The 22,371-nt window shown below is 44.2% G+C and overlaps 1 protein-coding gene across 7 annotated transcripts in view; it reads left to right on the top strand.

Annotated features, from left to right (window-relative positions):
- SPECC1 (sperm antigen with calponin homology and coiled-coil domains 1) overlaps positions 1 to 22,371 on the top strand; it is a 145,854-nt gene that overhangs the window by 88,177 nt on the left and 35,306 nt on the right. For 5 of the 7 annotated variants that reach the window (XM_067565866.1, XM_067565864.1, XM_067565865.1 and 2 more), the window contains 4 exons: positions 9,585 to 9,730; positions 10,530 to 10,630; positions 14,379 to 14,460; positions 22,070 to 22,223. In XM_067565866.1, the coding sequence (XP_067421967.1) occupies positions 9,585 to 9,730; positions 10,530 to 10,630; positions 14,379 to 14,460; positions 22,070 to 22,223 (483 nt within the window). Of the gene's footprint in view, positions 1 to 1,062; positions 1,146 to 3,371; positions 5,885 to 9,584; positions 9,731 to 10,529; positions 10,631 to 14,378; positions 14,461 to 22,069; positions 22,224 to 22,371 lie in introns of those variants that run through there. The other 2 variants (XM_067565869.1, XM_067565870.1) reach the window with 2 other exon arrangements.

The raw sequence follows: 22,371 nt of genomic DNA, 5'->3' as shown, positions 1-22,371 counted from the left end.
CATTTCCAGGAGGAGAGTCAGACAAGCTACCATGCCTGCTGTGGAAATGATGGGAGCTTCCAGTCAAGACAGGAAAGGACATTTGAGTCTAAGCTAATTCCCTAATAACATGCTTTTAATTAAAAAGTCAATTCTATGGTTTGCTTTATATATATATATCTATATATCTGTCTCTGTTTGCCTGTCTATCTGTCTAGCTTCCTTGTTGTATTACTTTGGACATGGAATCAGAAATACAGTCTTCAGTGGACAACATAAGGGCAGGTGCTGAACTGAGATTCATAACTTCACTAGTGAAAGTTGCTGCATCTGTTTCCCTCGTGGTGAAATAGATTTGAATGGGGATCTCTCGATGTCCTAGCAAAAGTCAGAACTGCCACACACAATGCATGTAGGAGCCAAAGAAGCCATTATAAATCAGAGCCTAAAACAGCCCAATGAACCACAGCTGGCAGTGACATTTTAAAACTCATACTGACTCTTTATTAAACCAATCCCTTAAGTCTGTGTGTCTACTGCTGAGAACTGGTGTTACATCCCTTATTACCCTTCCATTCCTTGGGCAACTGCCCATGCCCAGCATCACATCCTCTTTTACCTGAAATTCCTGGGGTGCACTCATTGCTCCAGTCAAAGTCCTCAAGGGCCACTGGCCAGAACCAACACTGAATTCTGTTCCATACAGTGACTTTTAACACATCCTAGGCACTGGCGGAACCAGTCTGGAGCATGTGACACGTTAACGAGATCTATAAAATATCCCTCACGTTTACTAATGCTGAGCAGCTGTGCATTCAGCAGAATGTCAGACGATTCCCTGTGAAAGTTTCCTGTCTGATTTTTAAGCTCCATTGGAGAAATGCACCTTCCAAAGAGTTTGCTGCTCAAAGATATTTTGGCAATAGCTCAGCCGTCTCTGGAGGCTCCTTGGAACCCACATCGTAAACCAACTGAAGCTAATTAACCTCCTAAGAGAGCCTGGTCATTTTAGTATTTGCCAGTGGCTGCCTGCGTTCCTGACTCCAGCTAAGTTTGGTTTCATCTTTACATTTTTCTAATCAGACAAAGTCATTTTTGGTTCAGGAACAGCCAAAGAACTTGCAGAAAATGCCCTGATGAGGTCATCAAAATCCATCTGAATGAAGGTAAGAGCCTCTCAAGGGCATCTTTTAACACAGACTAACCGTCTAATTCTGTGACTAAGAATGTTTTGGGGGGCTGGACAATGCTAAGGCAAAGAAATGGGGTGTGGAAGGGAGAAGTTTCCTTAGTACTTGCGCTAAGAAAACACCAGCTGAAACGTACAAGTCATATGTTTAGATTAGAGCCTTTTCTGACGTGTTACATTCAGATGAATAGTCTTTCTCAGACATAAAAAACACACGTTTTACAATACACTGTTGCACAAATGTCTCTCATTCACTCAGAATGCCCGTTAATGAAGGTCTAACTTCTCTTAGCTGCTTTAAAATCAGAAATGTCAGCGATGGACAAGACCTGCTAGATCAAGTCCATAACACTCACAAAGGAAGCAAGTGGCTGCAGGAAATAACCTAGTTCAGTGTGGCCCGTGTGACCTCCACACACACACTGCTATTCCAGGCCTGGTCTGTTAATGCTATGGCTAGCAGCAGTGGAGGGGTGAGACATCATTCTCCTACCTGTGTGCTCCCTCTTCATGTTGGTGAAGTTACCCTGCCAGTCCACATGTCCTGCTGCATGCACAACGGGAGGATAATATATGCCTCAAATCAATCCCATGAGGGAAATCTTTGGGCCAGGATGGCTATTCTGAAGGCAGAACAGTTATTTCCACAATTAAATGAGCCGCTTTCTAGAACAAAAGAGATCTAACCAAATGCTTGAAAGGAAGATGAAAATGAGGATCTTGATCTCTCCTACTAATTTGCTTCTACCCTTATTCCTGTAGCCATGTCTCAAGTGCCACAGCATGGCAGTGTTAAATGCACTATCTCCTGGAATTAAGCTTGTAATCTGTGTATTAAACCCTAATGTCAGTGTGTATGTGCTGCTCCTTTGTGCCTGTGTTTTGCACCTGTTCTGTCTTACAGAGCTTTGATCAGTTCACTCTGCTCTTTCTTAAAATAAGAGAAGAGGGAATTTCAAACGGGAACCTGATTGAGCTGTTCAGTATACTTAGCTGCTCTGCAAGGGTTTTGGGCCCAAAATGAAATTATCCCAGCCTTTTTGGTGTAAGGAACCTGGGGTCAGGTCTACACTACAAACTGACATGGGTATAACTGTGTTGCTCAGGGGTGTGAAAAATCCACACCTCCGAGCAGCACAGTTATACCGACAGAACCCCCAGTGTGAACAGTGCTATGTCAATGAGAGTGCTTCTCCCATCGACATAGCTACCGCCTTTTGGGGAGGTGAATTAACTGCGCTGCTGGGAGAAGCTCTCCTATTAGTGTAGCAGTGTCTTCACTGAAGCACTTGTGCAGCTGTCCCGCTGCAGTGTTTTAAGTGTAGATGTGCCCAGAAACAGAAGTCCTGATTAGAGCAGAGACAGATTCTTATTGCAGTGCGTGGCCAGGTTCCCGTACATAAGCTGACTCAAGAGCACAGATTGATTAGTGAAGGGGAAAGCCAGGGAAATTCTCACATACACACCCTTTAAAATATATTCCCTGGCTCTAAATGTTCCATTCCTTCAGATGGGATTTAAAAAAATTTTTTTGCAGTATCATTACTCACGTCCCAGTGTTGTATTTATCTTTATGCGACACCAAGACTGAGTAGTTTCAGGAATGCTTTGTGACTTCCCACCCATCTTCAGAATTTCACAGCTAAAGCAGCTCTGATCAGTAGAAGACAGGAGCTGTGAGCCAAACTGACCGTCCTCCCTAATGGATATGCATTCCAGGGTATATAAGTAGAAGTTAATTAAATTGACTCATTATGTCTCTTTTTTTTAACTTTTATTTGTTCTGATCAATGCCCCAAGTCTCAGTAATATCCCAAGTGAGCAGTGTGTATGTGCACCAATGCACAGAGAATATTACCTCCTCCTCAGTTTTTTGCCCCATTTATCCTATCCCACCCCAAAGGAGATCTTTCCTAAGGAATCTAGGCACTGCATTTTATTTTCCTGTGCATTGAAGAAGACTTGGGGAGCAGAACTGCCATAAAGGACACCTGGTGGGGGGAGTCTCTTGAATGCCATATGGCAGCTCGGTGTCTGCTAAGTTTGGTAAATGTACATGTGGTCCTCAAAGCATAATCAGTACTCTGGCTGCTCCTATGTTTAGTGGAGATGGGCTGATTCATGTAAAACACTGACAACTGCACTTTTGAACTTGTATCATTTTATATAACTCCTCCCCCTATGTTTACCTCTGTCTCGACAGGTGCCCAATCTCTGCCAGCTAGCACAGTCCTGGAGGGATGCAAAACCAGGCCTGATCTTGCCATGACTGGGACATCTCAGACAATGTTTTCAGCCTGAAAAGGGAAGTTTCAATTGGAGAAAGTACCTCAATCCAAAGAGCCAGATTATTACTGCTCTCCTAAAGTCCAGTATACCACAAAATGTGAATGCCATTCAAATCCACCTTTCTCCATGAGCAGGAGCCTGAACCTTTGATTTCAACAGGCTGCTCCCTTCTGAAGAATCTTTGAGGTGGAAACAGTGTTGAATCCATTGAAACCAATTGAAAAGAAATCTTAGAAACCAAAACCCTTGGGATTGATCACAAGGATTTGGGAACTGAACTTTCCATTGACTGTAGAGGAGGATGGTTGCTTTTCCCGAGACTGAAATCAAATCGTACATCTAAAAGTTTTGTAAAAAAAAAAAAAAAAAAAAAAAGAATTGTGTGTATGGTAGAGAGACAAGGTGGGAGTGGTAATAGCTTTTAGTACACCAACTTCTGTTGATTGAAGAGACAAGCTTTTGAGATACACACAGCTTTCTTCTTTAGAGCTGGGAAAGGTACTTGGGGCTAGTTTACACTTGAAGTGCTACAGCGTTGGGAGGGGTTCCCCTGTCAGAGTAATTAATCCATCTCTACTAAAGGCATGCTATGTTGCCTACACCAGAGGTTAGGTTGTTTTAACTATGTCACTCAGGGATGTGGATTTTTCACATCTCTGAGCGGTGTAGCTGGGTTGACTTAATTTTTTAGTGTAGACCTGGTCTCTAGTGTCACAGCTAAATGCAAGATGGAACAGATTGTTTAGCATAAGTATAGCATGCAGTATGCTATAAGAGACCATTCAAAGTGAAGTGGCCAGTTAACATAAGACAAAAAAGGAGTGTTAGTGGCGTACAGATTGTTTTAATAAGCCATAAATCCAGTGTCTTTATTCAGTCTGTGGCTTTTAGTGTCTAGCAAAGTTATGAACTTAAACTCCCAGAATCATCTTTTGAAGGTGTTGTGCAGGTTTCCTTTAAGGTTGAGGACTTAGTGATCAGATATGGAGTGATTACTTTGTGAAAAGTGTTTGCCCTTGGGTGATATGGTGTTTTTGTCTTTAGCAGTGTGTGTGTGGATGTGTAAGATGTAACAAGTTATGAACACACATTATGTACTATATATAACGTTATATGCGTACATATTTTTCTAATGATTCCAGGGTTTTGCATGTGAGAACGAAGTGTAGATCGTGTATGAAGATTAGGTTGCTGCTTATTCAGTATAAACTGCCTGAGTGTTTGAGGTTTTTGGTGTGGCATTGACAATGGCCTCACCGCTAGGTGGCACCAACTGACTCATATGTCATAGTTTGAAAGCTTGGTGATGACCAAGCAAGCTGGCTGCAGCATCTCCTGCTATAGATTTCTGTTCTGCCAGATCAGGTGCAGCCACAACCATGGCATAAAAATGAACTGCTTGTCCTGGGCTGCAGGCAGATGAAGCAGAAAGAAAAGCAATGGATGATCCCTTAAAGGAAAGTCGTTCCCATCCCCTTAACTCAGGTGAAGTATATGATCAGGAGAATTTGCTTGTGTCCTTCCTGACAACTGAAAACACTGGGAAAGCTTTCCTGGATACCAAGGAGGAACTGAGAAGTCGGCATCCCCACAGTCAGACAATCGGAGTTCATTCCCTTGTGGGACTGGAGTTTCACTTGTTGGTTGAGAAGACCTTGCAGGGCCTTGGCCTCTGGGCAGCAGATTGTATGAATCTTAAGAGCTCTTGTGACTTTGGCATGACCCATGCCTCTGCACCATGTTACATACGTTGTGTGGCCTCTCTTTATTATCTGTGCTGGCAGTTGTTCAATGTTTTTTTTTATATGTTTAAAAAAATACTGGAAGTGCAAAATAAATGTGTAATTGTCCAGAAATGTCTGCTGCCTGCTTCTAGCCTCTCTTCTGTTCTGTGTATCAGCAGCTGTGTGCGCTTCTTCTTTGTCTCCCATGCAACCGAGGAAGATTTACAAGTCACTTTGTAACCACAGTGCCAGGAACTGCAGCAAAGGAAACTGTGAGATCTCTCAGGCAGCAACATAGTTACCCCCAACTGTGCTGCTCAATCTGTTTCAAAAAGAGGAAACCTCAGAGCAATTCAGAAACTGTACAAAAAACACAGCCCCGCACTATTGCTGCTGCTTTCTCCAAACATATCTAGCCTGCCTAATCCCATAATCAACACACGAGCCGCAGCAAGGTTTGCACCTTCCCGACTCACTATTATTGAGGTAGTCCAGACCTGAAAAACAAACACAGTGACCACCTGTGGCCAGTGAGTTTTCCTCTATTGCCTCACGTATCTCACCCTCCTGGGGAATCAAGTGCAGTGATGTAAAATCACTCACTTTCTAACTCCCCCATGGCTGATTAGCTCTGGCTTCTTTCTGGAGCTGCCCCACTTCAGTGGGCTGCTCTTGCTGGTGGTAACTGTGTGTAGTGTTTCATCCCATGTTTTCAAGCAAAGCACATAGCAGTAGGTTGCATTTTCTTCAGATTCCCTCCTCTCTATTCAAGGGCTTAGTTAAGATGGCTCAGACAATCCAATAGTCTTTGTTAAATGAATTTTGTGCACTGGGAGTTGTTGTTTGAGTCTTAAGCTCTGGCTTGTCATTAATCATGCTAGGTCATGTTCTCATGCCATCTTTCTGAATTCATTTGCTCTTGTGAGTTGCACTTCTGCCTCCTTGAAAAGTCTGTGATTTCTGTTTGCCAACCAGGGTTTGGAGTATTATTCTCATTTATTATTTATATTACCATATCCCCTAGCAGCCCCAGCCATGGATCAGGACCCTACTGTGCTAGGCACGAAAATGTAGCAAGTGAGTGATGGAGGCTGGCATCATGAACCAGTCAGAGGGAGGAGCTGACCTCTGGATGCTGAGTGAGAGTCCTACCTTTTTCTCACTTTTTTTGCTCATTTTATTAATTTCTTTAAAACTGAGAAGCGGTGAGCAAATCAAATCAGGATGGCCTGTGTGACATGGCTTGGAGCAAGCAAGTCCCAAGCACAAAAACATCACCATCTTGAGATTTCCAGCTGCAGAGACCTCACCATTGTGACATGGTGATGTTTAGTAGTCCCAGAAACTTATTTCAGGGCTTCTTTAGAGGCTGAGGTCACAGAAACTGTCCTAGCAAAATCAGGCCAGGTAGCAATCTAGATATTAGTGTCACAGCATTTATCCTGTTAAAATGGTAGTTCTCTCAGCAAACTTCCAGGGATATGAGACCGGGCATAATGTATTTCATATTTAGCCTCATTCTGGAAATGTTTATGCAACCAGAAAATCTTCTTAGTTGGGCTAGTCAATGAGAACTCAAGCCCTGCTCTGACTTGCATCCTGATCTGCATGATAGGGCTTAAGCAAATGAGTAGGGCTCTCCTGTTGTTGGCCCTCACCCCTCAATATGTGTGTATTACTTCATATGTTTCTTTTTTCCCCTGAGTAGAATCTACAGCCAGCTTCCATGGCTTAGGTAGGGCTTTAGCTCACAGAGTCAAACCCTTGGCTTGGCTCTACCCTCAAGCTTTATTAACTTGCCCAGACCTGTGTGTACATACTGGCTTTCCTAGCGCTAACATCATGCTGCAAACCTCACATTCTCTTTCTGCCTTGGAGATCATGCAGAGACGCTGCATAATGGTCTCGTTCTTTGCTTCCTTAGAGAGAAATGCATTGAAATGGTTGGCTGACCCATTCCTGCTGGGCATCCTAAGCCGGAAGTCTATGCTTTCCTCCATGTTTCATTAGCTGCAGGACTCCTTTTAGTTTTTGTGTTTTCTTACAAATGAAGTCCAGATGCTGCTGTTGACTTGTTTTGTTTAATGAAGCCGCGAGAAGGCTGGGGGTGGGAGAGTATTTAGTGTAGTCATCAAAACACTGTTTCCACAGTGTCCTTTCCTCCTTATTGGATTTGTTGGAGAATGGAATTAAATGGCTTTTCTCAAGTCATCTGTCTCTACAGACCCCTCCTGGCTCACAGGGAGCCTGAATGAATTAGCAAAGAAGAAGTAGCCAGTGTCTGCTTAAAGACAGCACCTCCTTGAGCACTGCCAGAAATAGAAGCATGAGTCACTCTTTTTGCTGTCATTCATTGACACCCCCTAAACCCCATGCATTTTGTAGAAACAGCTCTGATGCCAAAAGGAAAATGAAATAAAAAGATTGACCCCTGTTTTTAGCCCAGCAGGAATTGTGCAGCTCTATAGGCACTTTCTCCAGGGATTCCCGGCTCCATTCTGGGCTGAATTCATAGCTCTTTTCTTGCTTGCATGGCTTTCTGTGCCCAGCTCTCTTCTTCATGGGGGAAGCAATGGTGCCCAGGGACCTGCAAATCAGTCCCTTTAGCTTCAACAGCTCATGAAAACAATGTAATAAAGACTCTGTTTGTAAATAACTGGTCTCAGCCATCTCTGCCCAGCTTTGCTGAAACAAAAGTTAGTTGTTTGAGGTCAAAGCTGGTCTTGGGGGCTGCCAAGGATGTATAGTCAGCTCCTGGGCAACCATCCGTTACATTAATAGATTAAAAGGTCAGAAGGAACCATTGTTATAATCTAGTCTGATCTCTTGCATGACACAAGCCATAGGATTTTCCTGAATTCATTCCTGTTTCAGGTCCAATAGCAGTGGCTGAACAAGAGCATATCTTTTAGAAAACCTAGTCTTGGTTTAAAAAATTCCACTGATGGAGACTCTACCAAAGCCACTGGTAGGTTGTTTCCTTGAGTCTCTCACTATATTTCCAGTCCTTTAATCGTTCTCCTGGCTCTTCTCTGAACCCTGTCAAATTTATCAACATCTTTTTGAATTGTGGACGCTAGAATGGGACACAGTTTTCTAGTAGCAGTCACACAAGTGCCAAATATAGAGGTAAAATAACCTCTCTGCTCCTACTTAATATTGCCCTGTTAATATATCCACGGATCACATTTGCCCTTTTAGGCACAGCATTGCACTAGGAGCTCATGTTCAGCTGATTATCTGTCATGATCCCCAAGTCTTTTTCAAAGTCACTGCTTCCCAGGATAGAGTCCCCCATCCTGTAAGTACCAGCTTACCAAGTGACCCAGATTGCTCTGTATCTTTGACCTGTCCTCTTCATTATTTACCATTTTCTCAGTCTTTGTGTCATCTGCAAGCTTTATCAGTAATGATTTTGTTTTCTGTCAAGTCATTCATAAAAGTGTCAAATAGTGTAGGGCTAAGAACTGTCCCCTGTGGGACTTCTCTAGAAACATGCCTGCTGATGATGGTTCCCAATTTACAATTACATTTGGAGACCTCAGCCAGTTTTTAATACATTTAACGGTGATTTTGTATCATTCTAGTTTCTTAATTAAAATATTGTGTGCTACCAAGTCACATGCCTTTCAGAAATATGTATATTACATCAACGCTATTCCTTTATGAACCAAACTTATAATCTCATAAAAAAGATGTTTCCCATAAATGCATGTTGATTGGCATTAATTATATTATCCTCTGTTCAGTCTTTATTTATCGAATTCCATGTCACCTGCTTCATTATATTGCTACTTTGAAAGAAGACTAGTTTATCGGGAACATTTTGGGAGTTGGTATCTTTATATGTATGTTAGGATCCTGGGCGTGTTCAAGACAGAAAAGGATGTATTTGTTGGAGGTTTTTCAGAAGGGGGGAAGTCCAGTCCTGGGCCTTTAATGCCCAGATGTGGACTCAAGGTAGTTGGTAGGCCTTGGCCTAGCAAATTCACAACAGCCTGATATTCTTTCCATATGGGTAGGACCAAAAATAGATGAGGATATGAGGACTTGAGAAAGGTAGTCATGAGTATAGAGGTTTCAACATAGGACTGAAAGTCCTAAAATTACAGCTTTGTCATTGACTCATTGTAACCCAGGGCAAGACATTTAACTTCTCTGTACCTTGGATTCCTTACCTGTGAATGGGGATGATATTTCTTGACCTCCTATGGGGTTTTTTAGGCTTATTTCTGGGTGCTCTGAAGAAGAAGAGAGCCTAAGCATTATTATAATGGGAGAGTACATGATGGGGGCACCACAAAGGAAGTGACTTGTACCTTAGGAGTTTCCTTTCTGTGGAGTGTGAATATTTTCTTGTGCTTCCTGTTGCCTCTGACTTTGATCTGGTTTCTACTGTTCAGGCTGACAGCTGAGGAGGTGATTTCTGTAGAAGCAGATACCACCAACCGCTGGCAAGGAATCTGTGTCACCAGGACATCACCCACTCCCTCAGAGTCTGCAGCTACTGTCAAGTCACTGATCAAGTCATTTGACTTGGGATGCTCAGGTACTCCAGCCCTGCACTCTGGGATCAGAGTAGTTTTCTTTTCTCATTACAATTTCAAATAGTTACGCTTTAGATGGCAAACGACTAATTCTTCTGACATCTGCTGCCTCCATCTTGCATCCCAATGGATACTGGTTTTAGCCGTGCTAAAGAACATAAAAACTGCCATATGAGGTCAGACCAATGGTCATCTAGCCCAGTATCCTGTCTTCCAACAGTGGCCAATGCCAGGTGCTTCAGAGGGAATGAACAGAACAGGATAATTTTAAGTGATTGGTTTCCGGTTATCCATTCCCAGCTTCTGGCAGTTGGACGTTTAGGGACACCCTACACGTGTGGTAGTGTCCTTGACCATGTTAGATAATAGCTATTGATGGAGCTATCCTCCATAAACTTATCTAATTCTTTATTGAACCTAGTTATGCTTTTAGCCTTCACAACATCCCCTGGCAACGAGTTTGACTATATGTTATGTGAAGAAATATTTTCTTATGTTTTAAACAAGCTGCCTATTAATTTAATTGGGTGACCCCTGGTCCTTGTGATAATTGAAGGGGCAAATAATACTTCCCTAGTCACTTTCTCCATGCCATTCATGATTTTGTAGACCTCAATTATATCACCCCCAATGATCTCTTTTCTAAGATTTTCTCCAATTGATGCTAAAGTACATAGAGACTGATTGAATGCCATCAGGTCCTTGTTCAGCATGGGTGGTGGTAGAGCAGGGGGAAAAGAATATCATGACCTCTTCTTTCAGACTGGTCTGAAATGTAAATGTTTCCTTCTCTTCTTGCAGGGAGCACTGGGCAGAGTATTGCAGTTCACAAGGTTCCCAGGAGCCCTCTGAGTGGAATTCCGGTGAGGACAGCCCCAGCAGCTGCTGTCTCCCCCATGCAGGTACCAGAAAATTTTCCCTCTATTCAGGATTGGGCTGGGCAGTAGCAGGGTTTGCTATAGCATGATGTGGCTTCAGCACATTGCCATGCATGTGGCTGTAGCCAGGGGAAGGGGAAACGCATGTGTTTATTTTCTGTGGAACATCAAATGCTGGAGTTCTAACAGGGATCAAAGTGAGCTCCCATTTTATCTCCTGGCTGAAGGTCCTACTGGGCGGGAGTGAACTCTTTGGAATCCACTTCCGAACTTCAGTCAGTATTGGCCCGGAAAGTAGGTTTTAATCATTTAGAGTGAGTTAAGATGAGCCTCACACTAAACCAGGTATTTAGCATTTGTGTTAAGGAAGGGTAGTAAGAGAGATGGTAAATATGCCCGAAGAAGTGTGCCCCAAAATATCAAATACGGCTGTGGCCATTCAGGGCTGATGATGGCTGCTATGCTTTGATTTTCTCCCAGAATGCAACTCTTCTGGAATGGGGTGCTTCTGATGTCACTGCATCAGCCAATTAACATTCAGATTGTAACTTTCAATGCTGTGATACGACATTATCAGAAATACTGCCTCTGGGAATGATGGGAAAGCAGTCATAGTGACACTTCACTGAGTTGTATGGTATGCATGCTACCACCTTATCACTAGTCTCCAGTTTATAGTCTATATGAGCATTCACATCATTTGCCTTTTTGGACCTGTTTGGCCAGTCATTGTTCCAGGCATAAAAATATTCCTGAAAGCTCTCCTGGGAGCATGTAAAACATTTATAGACCTCTACTGAGCGCCTGTAGAGACTGCTCTAAGAACTGGCTCTTTACCAAGGTGTGAATGCAGAACAAGAATAAAATACTTATCCACCTCAAGCTAATTAGCCCCACTTTTACCAACCAATTGCAGTCCATCAGGTTTGCCCAGCCCAAGAAGAGATAGAATGTGCCCTTGAGAATTGGATAAGACCTGGTGTTGTTTACCTTATTCTATTGCCTTCCCATTGAGAGTGGGTTATTTTCCGTACCGAAAGCCATCATGACCCTTATGTTTGGTGTTTGTTGTCGACACAGGCTGTGCAAGGTTGAATTAGCTCAGGCACCAGGCTTGAATACTTGTAGGTCTCCTGCGAACAGAGGCAAAAAGAAATCAAGGTTTATGTCTCACTAACTGGAACACTTTGACTAATTGTTATAAAAGATAGTTTCTCTGGTGGCAAAGATCCTCTTCCTTCCTTTCTGCCTGCAGTCATTTCTCAGGAAATTGGAGCTTATTTTCTGTTATCCCGCCCTGCTGGTGATTATATTAAAAAACAGAAAGAAGCTGAGATTGTTTTCTAGGTTTACCCAGCAGAGATGTGTTTACTGAAATCATGACCCATTTAAAAAAATAAGGTTAAATTATACAATGAATCCTTCTCCCACTGCATCTCTGTCTATCTGTTGACTCTGTCTCTCTCTCTGTGTTGGTCTGAGCTTGAGCTTTATGTATCTAGAAACTATGTAAGATCTGCCACATCAAATAGATCCTTCTGTTTCAATATTCAGCCTCTAGCAGGTGACCTATGCCTGATGCTTCAGAAGAAGGCAAAACCACTTCCCATTATGGGGCTTGGCCAATTATACAATGTTGTGCATATGGAAAAAAAGGGGAATTCCTTCCTGACCCCTGCAGTGAGTTGCTGGCACCCGGAAGCATGAGGTTTGATAACCTTTGATTAACTACCAATGTTATTGAACCTGTATTTTGTATCTCTGCGGGCTAAGAGGAGAGAGCAGCAGATACAGTTACCTGTTAGGGTGTGAGAATCTAACTCATCATGGAGAACACTGAGAACTCCCAGTTATCCCACTGAGGGATCTGACTTATTTACACATCCTGGACACATGTGCATCAGATAGTTACTATAGTTGGGTCATATGGTGAGTTAGAGCCCTTCCTTCATTGGGATGTCTTTAGATGCCTTTTGTTTCTCAGTTTCACTGGACTCTGAACTTCAACAATCTTTTAATTCCCTGACTCTCAATACATATCTTGGCCACTTCCAGGAGAAGAGTGAAATTTTCAGAGAGTGACAATGACTCTGATCTGTGAGAAAAGGTCAGAACTAAACTGTCCATGCCAGATCTGAGAGGTGCTAAACACCTGCCGCGTCTGTTAAAAGACGGAGTAAGGATTTTAGGATTTGACCATTCCTTCTGATTTTCTAAGGTCTGTTAAAGTTTTCCTCTGACTGTTAATAAAGACAGCAGCAAAGTGAGAGCAGAAGGGCAACTAAGAGAGAGGATGACAAATGCCTAAGTGCCCCTGGAAACCAACCCTGAAGCAGGCAGTTTTAAAGACCCATTCCTGAAAGATGCTGAGCACTTAAACTCCCATTAACTAAAATGAGACTTGAGTGTTCTTGGCACTTTCTGGACTTGGGGCCTAAATTCCTGGCCCACTGCCTAGAAAAGTGGGCAGAGGAGGCTTGTCGGTATGGCTGTAAACACTGGGCATTGGAGCTGTGATTGGAAGCCTGGCTGAACCCTGAAAAAGTACTTAGCAAACATGAGAGTGCGTTTCCTTTGCAGAGTCAGAAAAGGAAATGAAAGGCGTGGGATTAAACAGATGCCCTGGCAGCTTCCAGCAGTGCCAGGCTGAGCGGGCAGTGCTAAAAGCTGGCACCAGGCTTGCAATGCAAAGGAGCCCTTTTGTGTCTCCTTCATCAAGTTGGAGGTGACGGAGGAGGGGCTGGGAGCAGCAGACACTGTCACTTTGGATCTGCAGCACCAAATTATCTTTGACATTTGATTAGCAAAAGGAAAATCTTTGAAAGGGAGGGTCTGTCGACGCAGCATTTTGGAGCCTGTAGGAGTGAGCCTCACAGTTTGGGCCAACAGCCTTGGGTTAATGGGGCTCATGCAGCACTCTGAAAATAGCTGGAGAGCCAGTGCTTTGAAGTTGCAGCTGGGGCTCTGAAGCCTAGGGAGGCGGATTGCTTCAGAGCCTGAGTTCCAGCCTGAGCTGCAATTTCCAAGTGCTAGCTCTCCAGCTATTTTCAGAGTGCTGCATGAGCCCCATTAACCCGAATCTGTCAACGCTGACTGGGACACTCACTTCTGGGGGCTCTAAAATGCTACATAGCCACACCCAAGGAGGCTGCAATTGTTTGGGAGCCAAATATGTCGTTAACTGAAAAGTATTTTCCCTGGATCCTCTACTTTAATTTTTAATGGCCAGATGATTGAAGGGCCAACCAGCAATCTCCGGGGGTAGAAGTAGGTATTCTCCAGAACGCTCATTGTCCAGGGGACAGAACTTTCTCCCAGGGCAGTCTGAGATTGGGGAATGAACTTGCACAGGAACTAAGGTCCATCAGAGCCCTCACCATTTTGCACTCCAAGTGCAAGGCACGTTTCTTTGACCTTGCCTTGTCTAAAATAAACACACAGCAACAGATATATTTATATTAAGTAAGAAAAAAAGACACACCCTGCCCAAACAAGACACTCCGCGACACACGCCTCTCCTCCTGGGGAGAGGAAAAGAGAACAAAGAACTCATGACAGATGTTAATCACGTTGCTTAAGCCACTGCTGACAGGTGCTCAGGTGCAACGGTGAGGAGCATGGTATAAAAAGCTGACTAGAACAGAATACCTCTCATTCTCCTCCGCTGTTTCAACACTGAGTGAGTGAGGCCTTTTACTCTCCCTGGTTTGTCATTTAGGTATAACAGTGACGTTTCCTGATGAATTTTTCTGTTTGTTTGTTTGTTTCACAGAGGCATACCGCTTACAGCAATGCAAAGCTGGTCAGCAAAGGAGTCGACAAACACACAGACCTTCCAGACCTTCCCTTTGCAGGTAAATCATAGTAAATGCACAAAGAATAAGAGGCGTCTCCCCTCCGTCAGCACAACTCTTTTCTGACCTTCACCCCACCTCTGTGCCATTCTTCCATTTCATGTGTGCAACAAAATGAAATTGAGAAGATATTTAAAATGCTTGTACATTTGAGAGATCTTATCAGCGTCACTTTGCTGTTACACTCCTATGTGGATCATAGCCTGGGGGGAAAAAATGGTATGTTATGCCAACACAAACTTGCTTTCTTCACTCCCAAAACATCCCTGGCACCTTCATAATCCATCCAGTGAAACTGGAGATAATTGCATTTTGTGCAGCATGTACGTATTTGGGAGCAGTCCAGAGTGCACCCTTTGGAAGTTTGTTTGTTTGTTTAAAATTGGGTTTCATTTGAAACACATCAATTGGTTTCAGATCCAAATGCAGCTATTTTAAGAGCAGTCACATCTGGGCTCTAAACAGAGTCAGTTTCCAGAATTCTCAGGAGATGCAATTGTTGTTTCTTGTTCTGTTTTTGTTCTCTTGTCACTTAATCTTCTTTTCCACCAGTATTTGTTTTTGATTCCTCCACTAGAGCCCCTTGTCTTGATTGTCTGCTCTTGAGGGGAGTTGTTGCAGCAGTATCTATAGCAATAGCCATAGATGAATAGATTTTTAAGGCTAGGAGGGACCATTATGATCATCTAATCCGACATTGCTGTGAATGCCCTTTGAGGAGTGGAAACCTGGTCTCCACCCTTTCACTGGTAGAGCTGATTTTCTGCAATATTATTCAGTTATCTCTAGGAATATGTCTACCCAACAACTAAACACCCACAGCTGGCCCATACCAGCTGGCTCAGGCTCAGGCTGCGGGGCTGTTTCATTGCTGTGTAGACTTCTGGGCTACATTGCTGTGTAGACTCTCTCATCTTAGGAAGAAAGAATCCCATGCACAGCTATAGACTGGGGACCGACGAGGTAGGCAGCAGCTCTGCAGAAAAGGACCTGGGGGTAACAGTGGATAAAAAGCTGGATATGAGTCAGCAGTGTGCCCTGGTTGTCAAGAAGGCTAATGGCATATTGGGCTGCATTAGGAGGGGCATTGCCAGCAGGTCGCGGGAAGTGATTATTCCCCTCTATTCGGCATTGGTGAGGCCGCATTTAGAATATTGTGTCCAGTTTTGGGCCCCCCACTACAAAAAGGATGTGGACAAGTTGGAGAGAGTCCAGCAGAGGGCAACAAAAATAATTGGGGGCTGGAGCACAGGACTTATGAGGAGAGGCTGAGGGAACTGGGCTTGTTTAGTCTGCAAAAGAGAAGAATGAGGGGGGATTTGATAGCGGCCTTTAACTACCTGAAAGGGGGTTCCAGGGAGGATGGGGCTAGGCTGTTCTCGGTGGTGGCAGATGACAGAACAAGGAGCAACGGTCTCAAGTTGCAGGGCGGGAGGTCTAGGTTGGACATTAGGAAAAAGTTTTTCACTAGAAGGGTGGTGAAGCACTGGAATGGGTTACCTAGGGAGGTGGTGGAATCTCCATCCTTAGAGGTTTTTAAGCTGAGGCTTGACAAAGCCCTGGCTGGGATGATATAGCTGAGGTTAGTTCTGCTTTGAGCAGGGGGTTGGACTAGATGACCTCCTGAGGTCCCTTCCAACTCTAATATTCTATGATCTTGCAGGATCCCAGAACTTGGGCTCCAGCCTGTGCCTGTGAGTCTACACAGCAATGAAACAGCCCTGCAGCCCAAGCCCTACGAGCCTGAGGTAGCTGGCCTGGGCCAGCCATGGGTGTCTAGTTGCTGTGTAGACATACCCAAAGAGAGAAACTAAGGCTCCGTCTTCATTTTCAGACTTTTCAAATAACCCGTTAAGATTCCCCATTCCCAATTCAAAGATGTACAAATACTGTAGCTGAACAAGCCAGGTTCCAAGGAATATGGCAGTACAAGTTAACTTAGAGCCCTGTTCCTCCTGCTAGTTCTGCTGTGCAGAAGACACGATACCAGTGGAAGCATCAGATGTTCCTTGAAGTTACACCACCTGTGTTTTGGTTTCTAGAAAATGCCTTGCCTGGCGGCTTACCTGCTGCTCATCAGCACAGAAGTTCACTTTCACCCCAGCTAGTTATACTGAATCCAAACACCACTCCAAGAAGATGAATGAAGTACCTTTCCACAGCTAGCCACTGTATTTTATAAACTGGTCGTTGTGCCTTTAAAATGTCTATTGGAGCAAAAATTTCTTCAGAATAGGGCAGTTGGCAGCTGACCTGTCCCAAAACACGCACAAATCATTGCTGTTCTCTCCTGCAAAGCCTGAAAGAACTGGGGGAAGGTGACTGCTGGCAGCCTGCAGACAAATGACTTCCTCTCTGAGCCATCTCCAAACCAGTGGCATTAAAGGAGAGATAAGATGAGCTGTCATGAGACAACAGCAGGAGCTGGAGGGGGAGAAGAAAAGAATCTGGAACTAAGAAGAAATGCACAGTGACTGTTCTGAGGAAGGGATGACTATCTAATAATCTGTGTGCTGGCTTACTGGCCAAAGCAGTGAGCATCATACAGATCTTAGGCGAAGAATCCCAAGAAGAGCCTGGGAAGCAGACAGCAGATATGCCCCAGAGTTGGCTTTGCCATGTCACATTCACTCACTTTTCAGATCGGACAGAAACTGTAAACGAGCACATTCCTACTTCTTGTATGCGGCTGGAAATGGTGTAATCTTGGCAAAATATACCACGTATTCTATCAGTAATAGAAGAAAATGTATTTTCACACTTGTGGGGGAAGGTTCCTTTATTTAAAGTGAATTTTAGCATTTAACTGGAGATTTCCAATTACTGAACATCTTATGGTGGGTTCTTTGATGTGGCCAACTCTCCACTGGCAAATGTGCTGAAGCCACCGACTTCTTTTATATGAGCCGCTGGTTTGTAACAGTTTAGGGTCACTTACCTTTTCTACCAAGTCCTGATACCTAAAGTATCCCAGCTTCTCAGTGAATCAACTCCAGATACAAACCCAGTATCCTTAGAAAAGGCTTCCTCACAAATGAAATTGTAAATGCTTTGGTTCCAATCTAAATAATTCTGGAAAGCAGCTGATCCAAGCCCCAAATAAACAGCACTGAATTAAAAGATATCCCCAAGGAAATTCAGGGTGAGTGTACTCCATAATAATCTTTTGGTTTGCTCCATCTGACTAACATCACAACAGAGTGCTGCCAGCATTCTTAATATGACCCAAATGTACCTTGTTAGGGAGGAGAGAGGGCTACTTACCAAAGAGTTGGTCTTTGTCTACGAATATTTCAGCTGGAGACAGAACCTTACTTTAGCCGATTCTGCCTCTGCAGGCGTAAGTCAAAGGATGTTCAGCGTTACTTGTGCAGACATGGGCCTGGAGTAGGGCTCATATTGTCCACACCACTCCAGGCACTGTTTTAAACTTGGTATCCCTGAAACCAACACTCATAAAGTCTGTACAAATGACTCTGCCTGAGATACAAATGGATTGTCCAGACAACACAGGACCCCATTGTCCCCCACCATATAACATTTCCATACCATTGTGCTTTTCCCTCCCCCTCCATGTCCTAGCATGTCCTGGCCCTCTGCCTGCTCCCTCTGCAGGCTCCCAGCAGCCATCATTCCCATTCAGGACCTTCTCTGGTCCTTTTCCTCCGTGTACAGTTCTTTTCCCCAGAAATTCACCCGAACTGGCACAGAGCGTGTTGTGTCTGAGCATGGTGTTCATGACTGTTTCATTATGTTAATGTCATCTCAGTGTGCGACTTATTTGCCATCCTCAGATGCCAATGAGAAGCTGGGATTTCTGCTTTTCATTTGCCAGTTCTATTCACAGATGCTCCTTTCATGGTACATGTTAGTAACCCCTGCTCCTTTATATAGAATCATAGATTTGGAAGGGACCTCAGGAGGTATCTAGTCTAACCCGCTGCTCAAAGCAGGACTAACCTCAGCTAAATCATCCCAGCCAGGGCTTTGTCAAGCCGCAGCTTAAAAACCTCTAAAGATGGAGATTCTTCCCACCTCCCTGGGTAACCCATTCCAGTGCTTCACCACCCTCCTTTAAATAGCACACCATGTGTTCAATGCACCCCCAACAAGCCATTCCATGGGTGCTTCTCTGATCAGTGTGACTATTAAAATTTGGGACACGGGAGAAATGTGATGACATCCCATAAGCCCAGTGAGAAGAGGACTTGGAGAAGCCAGACACACGTGGAATTCATGATGGGAAACTGACCAAAGGCACAACAGCAGTTCTGAGTAATGTGTTGCCTTCAGACAACAAAGGTAACACCTCCATGCTGCAGTGTCAGGCAAGGAGGAATCTGTTGGGTCAGAGCATTCCAAGCACACCTGTGCAGGCTGAAATGCTGCTTCTAAAGACACGCAGCCCAGCATGGAGGAGAGGGGTCTCAGCAACTTCAGTGTGCACTCTTGTCAAGAAAACGAAGCCTCATGTTTCTTTTCCCACTTTCAAGTTTGTGGTGGTGATAGAAATATGCCATTTGCCTCTCCCTGTTCCTTGGGCATCCAGTGCACACACAAAGGGAGAACTGGAGGGAAGGGCATCCAGATTAAGCCAGAATGGGGAATCCAGCAGAAAGCAAACCCTGCCAATGGTGGAGTCACTGGGTAGGAACCAATTTCTGTCAGGATGGGTCCTACTACTTCCCATCTGGAATTCAGACTTGGGGTGAACCTAACAACTCTGAATCTTGTACTACTGAGGCTCTTTCCAATCTCCTTTCTTTCCTTTCCCCGTATATTTGCTATGTTTCCACTCCTGTTAAATCTGCTCAGCCCACCCTGCACCCTGGGGTTCGTGAAGAATTCCACATAATCAGCATGGAAGAGAGGACAGCCCAATAGTTACTAAGGGGATTTCTTACTTCCCTGCAAAAAGCTGCATATATCCAGAGGAGAAATTTGCAGAGCATCAATCAAGGAAACTAAAATACCCCCGGAGAAAAATAAAGCCTTGTCTGAAGACTTAACTTCCCCCCTCCCAAAACACGCCACCGAGATTGAATTGGGAGCGCTGGTTGTGTTTTTCCATTGCTCTTTTTATCCGTTAACATTCATTGGATCCAGACTTCTACATTGTGCACCACACTGCTTGTTTAGAAACACAAGATTGTGTCCACCCAGGGGTGTCACTAATGATTTGATTTGATTTCTAAAAATAACATGATGCATAAACGAATGACGGATTTACATAACAATACTGAATCTGGGACAAAACCCAAGAAATACAAGTTTACGGTGGCACTGTCAGTGACTTGCCCTGCCCTGCCCTGCCCTGCCAGGGATTGCTATGATCTGAGGTGATGATGCACACTATACCATAAATATTGTATCCAGCACGGATAGACACCTGACGGGCCTGTCTTTTATACCTTTTGGCAACACTTGGGTAGCTTGTTGTGCCAATAAAATCTCTGAACTGAGCTGAGCTGAGGTTTTGCCATGCCTATGCATGACAGGACAAGCCTGAGCTTTAACTGTCAATATGCCTTTCTTTTATATAACATTATTTAAACATCAGAGTTTGTATTGCCTGCTAATTCTCAGATCCTGGCCGCTCTGCTGATGCAATTCAGGATTCTCCATCCACTGTAAGACAGAGCATTTGAAAATGAGTCAAGTAGAACCCAAAGTGGAAATGAACATTTTAAGATGAGACTGAAAGATCAGAAAGGAGTTGGTAATTCAGAAGGAGAGAGTTTCAGCTAGACAGGGCAACATTCAACCATTTGAGTGACTCCCCAGCCCTGCAGAGTGGGACATGGTAGAAAGGAAGCAGAGAGAGTGTCAGGGGAGGAAATGGATATGCAGTAATGAAGGTGGCTGGAGTGAATCTTGGCCCCTTCTTCAAAAGCTCAGTGTTCTTGATGCTGTTCTTCAAACTCTCCCTTCCTTCTGACTCCTGTTTCTGTTTACGTTTTCCAGCAAGGCACAAGGCTTGTCTACGCACACAAATTGACCAGCTATAGCTATGACAAACTGGGTCTCTTTGTGGATGCTCTGTCCTGGAATAAAGTTGGAATAATTTCTCTGCTTTGCTGAAATGCTATAGCTATGCCAGTCAATTGCCCCATGTACACAATCCCTTACTGGAGTGGTTTACAGCTTTCTTCTGTGTACAAGACCCATTACCTTAATTGAGGAGATAAACACTTTGGTTGCAAAGTGTGGGAGACCGCAAGTGGCTGTGGCACTGAGTGAATCGCCACTAATGATCCACCTCACTCCTGCCCTGGCAGATATTTATCAGGGGAACTGTTTACCCTAACAACAACAACAAAGGATCAGGCTTGGACTCTTTGCTTTTTGTCTAGCTTTACTAATGAGCTTTGATAGAGTAATAAGCATTTCAAGACCTCTGCAGGGCAAGGATTAATGATTTGCATTGTTAATTCATGTTTTCAGTAAGAAAACATAAAGTCTTTCCCTCTGACTCTACAGCCCTAACTGACAGGCTGCCCCCTACTGATCCTGCACCTGAGGCTGCCCCTGCAAGCTCTGCTTTGACCAGTGACTTGGGGGTGTTGGCATTCCTGACTGGCTCTGGTTCTGTTTCTGCCAGTTCCATCTTCAACAGGTGGAACTTCCTGAAGTGACAGTGTACTACAACAATGGGGGTCCTGTTGCTGCTTCTCTGACCATCCAGTGGGCCTGGTGAATTAGTTTAAGCTAGTGCTGCAGGTGAGGGGAGAATGGGTGGAAACCGTACAGTTACTAATTTATTAATAAATATGGGGAGCAGGGAGAAGAGACAAGGGAAGCAGTTAAATGACTGGGATTCAACAAACCTCTAAAGCTAGGCTTATGTTCTCTATGAAGTTAGTGCTGGTAAGTTAGAGTCCGTTTGTACACAGAAGAGGAATAGTACAGCAGCCACTGTAAGCTTTCCCTGTACTGCTCACCAGTACAATGCACCTCATACTTGATGTCTATAGAGAGAGAAGAGTTTAGTCTCCATGGCCCATGTAAGTTTTGGTCTCTCTGCTGGGGTTCTATTAATACTCTCTGCTGTGATGTTAGCTTTTGTGACGTGGACACGTGTCTGCTAGGAACTGGGCTGAAACTTGCCAAACTCATTTCAGACAATATGCCAGCCATGAGATAGTTACTAGTGTGTGCCACTGCCATCCTGGGCTGGATTTGAACCAGCAGCCCAGAGGAAAAAGGCTTGTCTTGTTTCCAGTCCTGTTAATGGCAGATTAACAAAACTAGTCTGGTAGCAGGGCTGGTCCCTTCATCCATCTAGTGAACATGGTAGGGATCAACTTTTGAACCTTTAAGATGGTAGATTTTAGTATTTCCCTTCATTCACCTGAGGTCCCCACCTCCCAGCAGGACTATCAATCACAGGAAGCCAAACAGCCTGTACTGTTGAAATCATCAAAGTCCTTGCTTGTTACATCACCTCTAGTCTGTTCAAGGTTTCCTAACTCCATGTGTGTTTAATGAAGTGAGTATATTTGTTTAGAATCAAAGCAACAAGTTACATATTGTTGTGTGCTGACTGGTCGGGCTGTGATTAATCAAATTCCTCAGGCCCAGAGACTGATGGCTTTTTTTGTTCCCACAGACCTTCTAAAAGGGAGAAGTGAGGACCTAAAACCAGACCATTACCTCCGCAAGAGCCCTTCCCTGGAGTCTCTGAGCAAACCCCCGTCAATGGCCTTCAGCAGCAGGATGCTGACCTCCAGCCCAAGCAGCCTTAAACCCCAGAGCAAACTCAGGTACCAATTCAGTGCTAGCAAAAGCAATGCTCTGGCCTGAGCCACCTGAGCCATTGTAGATGGCAACGAACTGAGTGTTTAATTCAGTGGTTCCCAGTCTCTGGAGGTCTCCTACACAGGAAGCAGGCAGGGATGACAAACTGAGGAC

This window comes from Emydura macquarii, unplaced genomic scaffold, assembly GCF_026122565.2.
Source record: "Emydura macquarii macquarii isolate MOO-44397 ecotype Brisbane River unplaced genomic scaffold, CSIRO-AGI_Emac_v2 contig_2699, whole genome shotgun sequence".
In the NCBI taxonomy this organism is placed as follows: Eukaryota; Metazoa; Chordata; order Testudines; family Chelidae; genus Emydura; species Emydura macquarii.
Note: the sequence above shows the minus strand (reverse complement) of the source record. Positions and strands in the feature narration are given on the sequence as shown.